This window comes from Lytechinus variegatus, chromosome 15, assembly GCF_018143015.1.
Source record: "Lytechinus variegatus isolate NC3 chromosome 15, Lvar_3.0, whole genome shotgun sequence".
Classification (NCBI taxonomy): Eukaryota; Metazoa; Echinodermata; class Echinoidea; order Temnopleuroida; family Toxopneustidae; genus Lytechinus; species Lytechinus variegatus.
In genome coordinates, this window is record NC_054754.1 from 21,120,089 (window position 1) to 21,134,571 (window position 14,483).

The window sequence follows — 14,483 nt, forward strand, 5'->3', positions numbered from 1 at the left end:
TAAGTTTGTGTTCATAAACAAAATTTATTTTAATACTTAATAACTGTATTAACCACATAGAATAATAAATTTTGTGTTCACAACCAAAATTGAAATTAATCTTTAATTGCTATATTTACCACATAGACTAAGAAATAAGTATTTATAACATGAAAGGGATACTCAAAGTTGAGAATCACACAAATGGAAACTATTAGGATATTATTTAAAAAAAAACCTGATATGATGTGAAGTTAATGAGAGAATATGATACAGGTTCACAAATTTGATGTAATCTAATCTTCATAATGGAAATCCCCTCCATCGAATCCCATTTAGAAATATGACTAACTCTGACTCATTAACAATGCACAAGAAGATTGATGGGAACAATAGCATACAATTTTTGCTCTTCATTGCTTTGGTTTGTGTAATCAATAAGCCATTCTCTCACACTGATCTCTGTGCCCATTATGTACATACTATGTACACTGTAATAGCTTGTTCATATTTTCAATTTCATTTGTATTAGAATGTGCAGTGAAGTTAGTATGAAATTTGATTCTCTATTCTCTTCATTCGAAAATATCTTAGAACTGTTTACAGGATTGACTTCTAAATGTAAAACCTTTGGATTTATATCCATACATTGATCGAAGAAAAATATTTCAGAAAATTAACTACTGCGGAGTAAAAATGCAGCCTTAAATATTTACCGCATGAACTTACAGTAGCTGTACACATTTTGAACTTCACAAGAGACACAAGCAGCCCATGGCACCCCCACATACAGGTAACTACTCGATGGGCTGAAAAAGTTCTCGTAATTTGTTTTCAAACTGCCAAAATACCCACAACCTTGGATTAATCCCTGCAAAAGTTTTTGTAACTTTGACAAGTACATGTACCTAATATGTGGATATTTTCTTTTGGGAATATGACAACTATTTTTTGCTTTCACAAAGGTGGTTTCAGACCGCCTCAAAGTTCGTCAGTTCCAGGTATTTTGGTAATGTGAAAGCAAACTAGCGTAATTTCCCCCAAAGAAAATACCCGCTAAATAGTAGGTACTTGGCGAAATTACCAGAACTTTCGTGGGGATTTTTCCAAGGTCGCAGGTGTTTTGGCAATGTGAAAGCAAATTACGGGAAATTTTAGCCCAGCGTGTCGTTGGGCGCCGGCGCCGTGGGTGGCTGCTGAGCTGGTGGTTTTAAATCTGGCACCTTGCCTGCTTATCAGACCATACTGAGCATGCTCATAACTTCAGGAATTTATCCTGAAGGGTATGTTTCGGGGAGGTGTGAAAGCAGGAATTAATCATTTAAAGGGTATTTTTTAGCCTAAAAAAGTTCTTGTAATTTAAAGGGGATTCTTGAAGCCACCTACTGACAAAAATACCTTGTATTTTCTGACTGGGGTAGATCAGGACAAATTTCCTAATGAACTGTCAAGTGGTTTAAATAAATTCCCCCTTGTCCTTCTCTGTATCCTTGACTTTGACATGCTTCTGTATCTGAAGTTGATCTGAGTGGGTAGACCACGCAATCTTGTCTGCATGGAGACACACTCTGGAACTTCCCGACCAACCAACAGACCCGGCCAGGATACACAGCTGACAGGATGTCTGCCGTCCTGGGAATTCATTCATTCAACCGGCAAGCCCAAAATAGATCTCAATCCTACCCCTAACTAGAAAATCATTTAATCCATTAATCGGATGAGGTGAGCTGGGACAGCCACAGATGGGGTGGGTTAGGCTCCACCGACAAACCCCTTTCAAGGATGTGTCAATGGGTCTAAACTGCAACCCGAGGCAGACTACACAACCATTTCACAAAGTGAAAGAGTCGGGTTCAACACATTCATATTTAGAATCGCCAGCAATGTCAAGCTGGTTTATTCTTAGCGCAAGGCATACAATAACAAAACAATTCTATTACAGGGTCTTTATCTGTAGGCTAGTGTGAAATGCCACAAAGGTCAATGACAGGGGGAATCCCCCAGGTCCACTTGAATAGTTCAAGCTCACTTCTGGACATGATAAATTATACAATATTCATGTTATAAAAAAGCTATCGGATTATTTAACCATTCACATGCTCACCCATTATAGCACTATGGCCTTGCAAGTATATTACAACCTTGCCTACAATCATCATACAAACCTGAGGTACCTGGAAAAGGGAAAAACTGTGCCTTGGACAAGCCCTGAAGCTGTCCCCCTTCCAATAACTGGTCTGAACGTGACAATTCTTTAGTCATCTGAATAGAGAACATATTTTTATATCTGATTGCATTTACCACAATATACGATCAATTATGAACATCATTGTAGAGTCAGTACCTTAGCTAAGCTTAATTTAATCAAAGGTCAAGTCCACCCCAGAAGAATTCTGATTTGAATAAAAAGAGAAAATTCAACCTAGCATAACACTGAAAAATTCATCAAAATCAGATGTAAAATAAGAAAGTTATTTCATTTTAAAGTTTCGCTTATTTTCACAAAACAGTGATGTGCACAACTCAGTGACGTGCAAATGAGACAGATGATGATACCCTTCACTCACTATTTCTTTTGTTTTTCATTGTTTGAATCATACAATATATCATTTTAACAGAATTGACAATAAAGACCGACTTGACTGAACCATACAGTAAACAAAGCCAATTCCACATGTTCAGAGAAGAATCAATCGTTGAGGAGAAAATTAGAATGTTTCATATAATAAAATACACAGGAAATACATGTAGTGGGTGGATGACATCATTAGTATCCTCATTTGCATACCAGCCAGGATATGCATATAACTCTTTTGTGAAATTAAGCCAAACTTAAAAAAATATATCATTACTTACTTATTTTACATCCGATTTTGATGAAATTTTCAGTGTTACAATTATGCTTGTTGGATATTTCTCTTTTTACTCAAATCAACTTTTTGTTGGGGTGGACTTGTCCTTTAAATTGCACATCTCACAACTCATTATCCCCAGTGGTTTCCTCTTTTGATCAAATCAAACTTTTTTTTCTTCAGAACTTGCCTTATTTGTGCCCCCTTTTAAGTTTCACCCAAGTCACAGCATGTCCATGCAATTTCAACATTTTCCTGCATGCTGTCATGATATCAGATCATTTTCAACAGAAAAAGTTACACCATCTTATTTAAATAACTTAGTCAGAAAATTAACACAGGACATAATAACATACAATATGTTGTGACTTGTTGTTGTTGTATCTTCTTCCTTTCCACTTGACAAGTACTTACAGAAAGGGATATCCAAGTCATTAAACATGTAACTTCAGGGAAAACAAAAGCCATTGAAACAATCCGCAGGAAAACTATTCAAAGCAGTGAGTCAGACACATTATTAGATGAACCCGAAAGAGGACCAGAGCGCTGACAGTATGGTGGTATTCCTAATAACTTTCCATGAAATGACATAGACCTATGGTATGTCATATATCTATATGAATATTTTGTACATCTTTTCAATTTTAAGATGGGATTAAAGCAAAGCTCCTAATAAAATTAAAAAGATCCATCGTTTTTCATGATTTTGATATATTACCAAAAGAAATCTTCAGAAATAAGACAGTGCACTACATGAATTCAATATCTTCAAATCCAACAAATAAATTATTTTCAAAATCCTACAATTCAATTTAATGCCAATTTTTATTTCATTACCACAAGAACATAGCGATATAATAGGCATTATCTCTTTGACTTGCAGGTATGAAAATGGACTTCATAATGATTTCCCCCAGATGGGTTTACATAATTTCTGTTGTTTATTCTTTTTATGTCGAAACCTCCTTCTGTGGTCTACAAACACATTTATATTTGTTTTCAAATTCTAAAAAGAGTTGGCATCCTCACTATCCTGCCATAAACACAAGTATGAAATCAGTTCTATGCATATTCATGTTGAATTTTAAGACCCAAACATTAAGCACTGAGCCTGAAATTCATATAAGAGTGCCAAGACTGGCACTCAGCAGGCGTATTCAGCCCAGACTGAATCTAGTTCGAGAATACCGGGTATTCTCTGACAGGGAAATTTGCCCTGATCTACCCTGATAAGAAAATACCAGGCATTTTTCGCAACATGAAAGAATATATTTTAAATATTCCCAAAAAGAATATATACCCTCTAAATAGTAGGGTCTGTATTCTGAACTCGGTTTTAAATTAAACCCTGGTTTATAGTTGTGGTTTAACTATGGACAGCCAATTGGGGCATAAACCTAACAGTACACATTCAATTGATTAGCTCATAATATGATACCTTAACATTTTCATACTTGTCTGGGAATGATAACTGAAGTATATTTCTTCATTATGAAAGCAAAACGAAACAAAATAATAATCTTAAGAAATATGCAATATAAACACAATTTGTGATTTTTTGGCTCCCCATAATTTTAGCACAGAGTTACAGACCGTGGTCTATTAAAGTTAAAACCCGACTTCAGAATACAGGCCTAAGAGTTTGTAAAATCACCTTGTGATGTGGCTTTAAAGACAGCTTTGCCTTGTTTAGGCTTAGTTGACACAACCGTTCTTCAGAAGCGATTCTTCGCACATGTTGGGTGCGCTTCTCCACGCACTTGTGTGAAGAATGCTTACGCCGAGGTTCCATAACTTGCGCAAAATATGTGACCCCAATGAGAGCGTTACTTAGCAACAAGACTGCTCTCTCAGAAGTGGTTTTTAAAACAACATTCGGGCGATCGGATAGGAATGCTACTGAAGCGATCTTCCAGACTGGACTGGTTTCCTGAACCGGTTTAAGGGACACTGGTTTTAGAAAAGAAGATGAGAACGGGCCTAACATTGGTTGTTTATAGTACTGACAAGTGACAACCTTAAACTGAAAAAGATCTTACTTTTAATACAAACTGGAACTCTGTATGAATTAATGTAGGCCTACAGTCTCGGGAAGGCCAATAGACAGTCTGGACATTTGAAAACCAGTTGACCTTACCATTGAACTTAATAGAGTAATCGCTTGACCAGAATCTACAACTTCCTTTTTTAAATATATTTTTAGAGACAATTTGCTAAGAGTTCCTGCATTGATTATGAAAAGGACTACTTTTTTTTTGGGGGGGGGGGTGCAGGAGGAGGGTGATATATTGTCTCACTTTATATCTCAAGTACGGTTCATACATTACAGAGTTTAGTAATCGTATACTTCAATTGGTTATTTTTTTCCTCCGAATCCCCGCATCCGATTAGATTTTATTCTTCTATCACATCTAACCAACAGTAGATGAGCATTTTTGTAATTTAGTTTGTGTATGTTGATAGATTGCAGGTTCTTTTTACAAAAATATTATAAAGAGTAAGGCCCATATTTCTTTGCTAGTCTATTCAGTCTTCTATACACTGGTCATCAATTGTAAAATTTGATAGAACAACAAATCAAGAGATCAAGAGATCAAGAGACAGTGAGAGCATGGTGAGAATAGGTGGTTTCAAACTGCCTCGATCACAAGAATCCCTGTTAAATTACGAGAACTTTTTTAGGCTGAATAATACCCATTAATTATTCCTGCATTCACACCGCCCTGAAACATACTCCTACGGGATAACTTCCTGAAGTTACGACTAGTTACAAGCATGTGCAGTATGGTCTGATAAGCAGGCAAGGCGCAAGATTCAAAATCACTAGCCCAGCAGCCACCCACGCCGCCGCACCCAACGACACGCTGGGCTAAAAGTTCCTGTAATTTGCTTTCACATCGCCAAAATACCTGCGACCTTGGAAAAATCCCCGCAAAAATTCTCGTAATTTCGCCAAGTACCTACTATTTAGCGGGTATTTTCTTTCGGGGAAATTACGCGTAGTTTGCTTTCACATTACCAAAATACCTGGTATTTTCTGATCGGGGTAAATTTCCCGATCAGAGAATACCTGGAAGGCTGGAACTGACGAACTTCGAGGCAGTCTGAAACCACGTATTGAGGACATATTTCATTTTAGTGCTGCACCTGGAAGTTCACTCCATTTCAAGCTAGCCATTAGCAGTGCTTTGGAGGCTAATCTGAAGGGGGGCATACTACCAACTAATCCCTCCCATGACTTTCAAACTAACCTTCGCCTTGACCTTCAAACCACCTCAGACTCAAGGCGACCTTGGATATCATATTTGAACACCTGGTGTGGACTTCAACTAGTTTAATTAAGGTAGTTCTTCATCAGCCCAAGCTCAAATGTGACACAAGCCGCATGTGGGCATGTCTCTTTTGCTTGGAAAAAAGACCTGTCCACAAGTCACTTAGAATGCTCATGCTTATTTTACTTTACACTCAGCAAATAGGCCTACCAACTTCCTACCAGAATCTGATTTATTTATTTATTTAGCAAATACATGTAGGCCTAATTTTCTGCCACAATCATGTGGCAGTTGGTAGGTCTGAATATTTTCATCCATACAATAGAAAAAATGCGTTGTTCGTTTTCTTCTCTTCAGATTCAGTATCTTAGTGTTTGTTTCACTTCAAGCCAATCAATTCAAATAATCTTGAGACTGTTATCGGAATGTGATAGTTCGCCATATCATAGATATAGGCGGTTACATCGAAAACTAAGGCTGGTGAAGATGGGTCCGAAGAGGGAGGGGGGGGCAATCAATGCACAAAGCCTTGGCTAGACAGCTCTAAAAGACCTCTGGGAGCTTGTGGGAGGTAATGGCTTTGGAAGTCTTGTTTCAAGATTAGCCCTTGGCTTGGCCTACTTGTTTCAGGTTCCAGGGATGCATATTTCACCAATAAGGTGAATACCTCAAAATAGATATGGGACACGTTGCATGCAAGTTACTTTTATAGTAACTTTGGCATTCAATAGTAACTCCACTGAAATCCTTGATTCTGATTGGCTGATTGCTGCCATTGTAGTTACAATTGGATGGCAAAGTTATAATAGTAAATTGGTAAATTACCACATGGTCTACACCCTTTTTGTCTCCATTCCATTTGGTCCACTTCTAGTTACAGCTGGTCTACCAATCTTTGGTCTAATACCCTTTTTACACAGGCTAAAATTTCCTTAACCCCGTACTATAGGTGGGGCTAAATTGCCATTTAGCCCCACCTATAGTACGGGGTTAAGCTTAGCCCACTTTCTTTTTACACAGCATTTTTGCAAAGTGGGCTAACCCCACCTTTAGTACGGGATTATTTGGCCCTGCAAAAAAGCATGGTTATCCCAGCAATTGCGGTGCTATGAGCGATAGTACAGGGTTAAGATCGCTAGTGTAAAACGAAAGTGGGCTAAGCTTAACCCTGTACTATAGGTGGGGCTAAATGGCAATTTAGCCCCACCTACATGTATAGTACGGGGTTAAGGAAATTTTAGCGTGTGTAAAAAGTGTACGAGTGAAGTACTTGTACTACAAATGATCGACAAAAACCACTAGTACGGGGTTAGCGAGTTTCGTGTGTGAAAAGCAGCATTCCTTATCTGGGGTTAGCAATAACAATTTGGCATGTGTGAAAAGGAAAAAAATAGTACGGGGTTAAGGATAGTACGGGGTTAGCGATAGTCCAGGGCTAAGAAAATCCTGTGTAAAAAGGGTATAATAGTATTGACCTGGTTCTTTAAGTTAGGAACAAGGCCACTGATACACTGACTTCAGTGGGGCTAATTATGTATTCATGAGGTCATATCTTAGGCCCCCATGGACCGATTCTCACCAAAATTTGGAAGTGGGTTTTTTTTTCATCATGCGCTACAAAAATATGGTATTAAAAATGCTAAAATGCAAAAAAAATGGGGGAAGTCATCACTTCGATACTCTATTGCCACCGAGTCCATTAACCATTTTGTCCTACACAACAAAACAATGTTTGATATTTTCACGTTATTTACTATAAAAAAGAAAGCTCACAGTAGTTTGTTCAGTAACAGTTAAAACATCAAATTAAATGTTGAACATGTTAAACACTTATTTTAACCGTTTAAATAACTCCTGTATGATAAATATAGTAAACAGCATTTATATTTTTTTTAAATATCAGTCAGACCTAGTGCATAATATAGGTAGGCTCCTTATAAGTCAATAGAATATTAACAGAAAGAAGATATCACCATTTGTTCTTGTGTAGGCATACACATAATAAGGAAAATACACTGGCCACTTAGAATGAAAAGGAACATATTAATACTCCTTCTTGCAAAGACCTAAAGAGATATGGTAGAGACTAAAGAAAAAAGAAAAGTGAAATATGAACTTTTCTTGAACTACTTGTCTGTATTCAACAAATAGAAATGGCCTATAAATACACCCTAATCCATCATTTCAACAATCAAAACAAAAATATTTAACCTCAGAAAAAAGTCTCGAACTGAACTACATATTTCCTTCAATCCAAATCTGACAGAGAAAAGACAGGATTTGAACTTCAGGTCGGAAATTACAGACAGTTTGGGTTGATGCTTTGAAGTTTTCAGTTACAATGTAGGAAATTAGGAATGAAATTCATGATACAAGAAAGGCTTACAGACTCCAGTCTCAAATCAGCAATGGTGACATATTTTCAACTATTTTTTTCAAGCAGGGGTTTTATAGGCCTACACTGTGTATCAAAGTCCATCTCTAATTCATCACTATAATTGATGCTGACCATCAATTTTAACTATTATTTTACAAATGGAAAATAATGGGTTTGTGACTGTGTTTTATAGTTAGATAGTGAAAAACTATTAGAAAGTTATGAAGAATGGTCAATATTCAATATTACATTCAATTATATCTCAATATAGAATGTAACAAGCAATGCAGTGTTGGATTCCAAGAGTTGACTAGCCTAATCAAAGACTCACCAATATACAAAAAAAGAAGAAATAATGGAATGTCTGGTAAAAACTGTAAATAATCAGCAATATTATCAGAAAATGTCATAAATCATGCACACCTACAGCCTGGAATGAAAGGCACATCACTTTTTTCTTCTAGGTATACAAGAGGCTTTAGGAATGTATAAACTTTGAGCGAACTTTGTATCTTTCAGATAAAGTTGCCAATAACAAGTGGTTGATAATAAAACGGGAGACGTGACATATCTCTTGACATGAATTTCTAGTAATGGTTGTCTTTCTAGAATTTATACGCTTATCTATCAACTGTTGAACCCAAAGGAGCATCTGATGAAAACCGAAGAGTATCGGAAGTAATATGCTGAGAGTTATTATCTCCAGATCTTGAAAGGCGAGAAGGGCTGCCCAGTTCAGACACAAATATGCAAAATGGATGAAGCAACATTTTCAGCTTTTTAATAAACACAGTCAACAAACTACTCAGATATGCATTTTGACCAATGAGGACAACATTTATATTACCATGTAGGCCTGCATGTAAATGTGTAGGCCAATACTGTGCAATTTCATATAATTGTTCTCTAGGCCCATATCCTTAACTTATTAATGTTAAGTCAGGTTTAACTATACCATGTTCTAACTCTGTGATAAAATTATGGGAAGCCACATATGTCAGAATTTCTTAATTCTTTATTGGTGGAGACCTTTATCTCATTTATCCTTCCAAGACAGTTAAGTATTATTTGAGAGTCAAATGAGTTGATTTATTGTATCTCTACTGTTAAAGATTTATGCCACAATTGACTTTCAATAAATAAACCACAACTTTAAACCAGAGTTTAAATTAAATCTGATTACAGAATACAGGCCATATATTGCACAATAATGTCACAATTCTCATCTGATATTGATACAAATTTAGCATCCCCAATACTCCAACAATCACACAAAGGTGGTTCCAGCAAAAATTGTGTTCTAATCTGACTTTCGTAATTTTTTTTAAAAACATTTCACATTCAACACATATAGCCCTCACATATGATTATGAACATCAGACAATGTATGTAAATATGGCTATACTGTTCTCTGTAAAACAGCTACCGATATACCTTCATGTATGTTGTGGGTCTGAACACATTCTGAGCATATCAACTCCTTTTCAACATCTTTTACTCATTTCCATTCCTTTCCCCTGCTCTAGTACCTTCTTCTACAATAAATATTCTCTCAGGTAATTTCCAGTCAACTCTCTATTCTGTTCTCTTTTTCCTTCCTCCCTCCCACCCCCCCCCTTCCACTTTCTCTGTCATTGATAGTCCTTTTGTAAATTCCTCAACTGTAATAAATTGCAGGGATTTCAATTAAATCCAGACAAACTGCAGTAAGGGACCAATCGCATTCTGGATTTAGCTTGAATCCTACAGATTCATATTTAAATCTGAAAGGATTTAAATTCAAATCCGTCGAGATTTCTAAATAAATTTATGATATTCAAACTAAATCCAGAATTTGATCGGTCCAACTACAGTCCATCTGGATTTTAATTTCAATCCTTGCAATTTAAAGTGTATATCTTTATCCATTATTTCAAATATCTGTCTTCTTTTTTGCCATGTGAATGGTATTAGCTCCCAATAAGATTTAACACAAGGCCTGTCAAAAACAACAATAATTCTGCCTTCTTCTCAACATACTAGTGAAATCACATTTTCCCCCCTTACTTTCTCATTTACATTCATAATGTCTACTTACGCTTTGAAGCATGGGTCACCGGACATTAATAACATTCCTATGTTGACCTGTGGATGAAAAGAGCCAATAGAAAACAATATTTAGAATTAGACAACTTTTGCGAACCTAATCTGCTAACCTATTTTTACCAAAATCATAGCCAAAAAAAAAACAATAATGAAAATTACAGTCAGGGAAAATAACTATTTGTTAGAATGAAATGATCATCCGATGTTAGAGAGAGAGAAAAAAAACATGTGAAATATGAAAAAAATTGTGGAACAGCCCTAAATGAATATTAACTGAGTGAAAGGTTCTTGCTAATTTCACAGAATATGAATACCAAAATACAAGTCTGCACCATCACCACTGAATACCAAAATGATGATCACTTTCATAATCAGCCGAACGGTTAAACACCTAAAATTTGAAGGAAACGGACTTGGGTCCTTTTTGCATCCAAAAAATTTTATGGCACCAGCAAAGTGCAGTATCACGGAAATAGTCCAGGATAGGCCCCATAGAAAATTGACCAAACCTTGTTTTTTTATATATACAATATTTTTTGATGGTTTCTTGTCAATTCGAGGGTGCTGATTACGAATCTGAATGATGCCACTCGTGTAACCTTGAGCATTTTCCGCAAATTGGCAAAATCCAATATGGCCGCCCAATATGCAAATTACCCATGAAAATCATAAAGTTGTCCGCACATTGGCTGTAAAATGCATGAAATTGTGTGGCAGGAGTGAAATACAATCTTAAAAAATAATTTTTGACAAAATATTTATATTCCAAATATTCAAAATGGCCGCCATAGGCCATTGAATACACTATCATGTACAATATGAATAGGGAAAATTAATTTTCACAAAAATGAGCACTAAACTGCAAAAATCGCGATGTATGAACGAAGTATAATATGCAAATCATCATTACTAATGAGATATATTATTTATTATGTCAAATATGGGAACATTGCTGTATTTCAATATCTAAAATTGCCGCCACTGGCCCAAATAGTATTATGTACAATGGCAATGGCCGGGGCCCAAAAAATGAGAAAATTGAGCATTAAAATGCATATTATTAAGATAAACGAGTGGAATACTGACTAAAAACATAATTGTAAATATGCCATTTATGTGGTAAGTGCTGTATTTTGAAATTCAAAATGGCCGCCCTAGCCCCTATATTCATCATGTACAATGCGCATAGAGAAGCTAATTTTCACACGAGTAAGAAACATAAAATGCATGTAATTGTGATCTATGAGTAAAATATTGTCTGACAACATGTTTTATGCAAGACATATCATTTCTTTTGTCATGCATGAGATAAATACTGTATTATGAAATTCAAAATGGCCCCTATAGGCCCTAACAGTATTATCTACAATGTGAATTGGGACATATAATTTTGTAAGAATTTGGATTTGCTTGACTATGACATCCATATAATCCTGTTGTATGAGTAAAACGTTGTTTGAAAACATTTTTTTTAATCATCGCATTTCTTCTTTCATATAGGTGATAAATACTGTATTTTGACATTCAAAATAACCTCTACAAGCCCTAACTAAATTATGTAACATGCGAACAGGGAAACTAATTTTCACAAGAGTGAGAATCATATAATGCATATAACTGTGATGTACGGGTATAAAGATATTGTCTTAAACATTATTTCTAACTAAATACATCACAATTATGGGTCGTGGACATGGTGGAGGTAATAAATACTGTACTTTGAAATCCAAAATGGCTGCCATAGATCCTACAATTATTGTGTACATTGTAACAGGGACATATAATTTTGACAGAATTTGGCTTTGCTTTATATTGTATATAATTGTGAAGTAAAGGTGAATTATTGTCTAAAACCATGGTTTCTAACTAGATATATCATAATGTTGTGTAATTAAGGTGATAAATGCTGCATTTTTATATTGAAAATGGTCACCATAGGCACTTATCGTATAATATACAATTTGGGTGGAGACAAAACGATGTTCACAAAAAGAGCATATGACAGCCATTTTGAATGTTGAAATACAGTATTTATCACCTAAATTACATAAGATATGATATATTTTGTTATAAATCATGTTTTCTGACAACATTCCACTCATATATCACCATTTGACCAAGCAAAGCCAAATTCTGTTCAATTGATTTGTTCCCATTCATATTGTGTATAATACCGTAAGGGACTGTAGCGGCCATTTTGACTTAAAAATAACGGTATTTATCACCTAACTGGCAGAATAAATGATATATATTAATATAAATTATGCTTTCAGACAATATTTTACTCACAGATCACTATTACGTGCATTTATGGTGCTCACTCCTGTGAATATTGGTTTCCCACTTTGCATTGTACATAATACGGTTAATGTCGATGGCGGCCATTTTGAAAGTCGAAATACAGTATTTAACACAAACTTGAAACCTGAATGATATATTGTATTTAGAATGTATTAGAAAATAGGTTTTTAGACAGTATCCAATTAATCTATCACATATCATATGCATTTTAGCGCTCACTCTTGTGATTTCTTTTCTCCCATTTCTCCTTGTGTATAATACTTTTAGGTCTTTTGGCAGCCATTTTGAATATCAGAATACAACATTCACCACATACATGGCATATTAATAATATATTTCGTTAATAATTATGTTTATAGTCAGTATTCCAACTGTTTAATCTTCATAATAAGCATTTTAGTGATCACTCTTGAGATTTTTTTTGGCCCACATTGCCATTGTACGCAATACTGTTTGGGCCAGTGGCGGCTATTTTAGATATCAAAATATTGCAATTTTTCCATATATGACATTACACATGAAATATCTCGTTAGTAATGGTGATTTGCATATATTACTTCGTTCATACATTGCGATTTTTTGCAGTTTAGTGCTCATTTTTGTGAAAATTAGTTTTCCCTATTCATGTTGTACATGATAGTGTATTCAATGGCCTATGGCGGCCATTTTGAATATCATGAAAATAATTTTTTTGTCAAAAAATATTTTTTATGATTGTATTTCACTCCTGCCACACAATTTCATGCATTTCACAGCCAATGTGCGGACAATTTTATGATTTTCATGGGTAATGTGCATATTTTGGCGGCCATATTGGATTTTGCCAATTTACGGAAAATGCTCAAGGTTACACGAGTGGCATCATTCAGATTCGTAATCAGCACCCTCGAATTGACAAGAAACCATCAAAAAATATTGTATATATAAAAAAACAAGGTTATGCCTCTTCTATCCTGGACTAACAGAACAGATTGGGGACATCTCTGCCCAAATGTAACAAGAACCATATAGAGCACTTTGACATAAAAGACAATCTTCTGGCATGTAAATTTCAATTTATGGCACATTATCTTGTCACCCAGCGACAAACTTTGACACTTGTAAAAATGGTCATAAAATGAACTCCAAATTCTTCTTTACCTGTATACATATAACAATGTTCATGTGGAGCATTTGGGCCCAGTGGATGAGTCTCTATACTTTGAAACAGAGGGTTGTGGGTTCGAATGCAAGCCACCTTGCGATGTAATTGTAATTATAATAGACATATTCATTCAGTTTATACTTCATATTGCATTGAGAAAATACTGCCATTTTCATGACCACTCATTCCTTATTCAAATTATTCTGATTAACCCTGAGGACCCATATATAAATGCAGGCCTATAGCTATTATGATCTTTATCTTTGAATTCCATTAATAGCTTTATGACGTAATCCAAGGATTGTTTGACTGTTTGGAACCCAAACCTCTATTTTCTTATCAATCGTAGTTGGAACTTGGAACTGCATAAAAGTATAGGCCTTCATGAGGAAGACAACATGGAATGCATTCCTGTCAATTATTAGGGTGCGAATTAGTTATCAAGAAAAGATATCATGATAGGCAGAAAAAGG

General features: G+C 35.5%; 1 protein-coding gene across 1 annotated transcript in view; it reads right to left on the bottom strand.

Moving 5' to 3' along the window:
* LOC121428482 (protein FAM102A-like) overlaps positions 1-14,483 on the bottom strand; it is a 55,697-nt gene that overhangs the window by 21,421 nt on the left and 19,793 nt on the right. Inside the window, exon 3 of the mRNA XM_041625110.1 lies at positions 10,558-10,604. Coding sequence (XP_041481044.1) covers positions 10,558-10,604 — 47 coding nt within the window. The remainder of the gene's footprint in view (positions 1-10,557; positions 10,605-14,483) is intronic.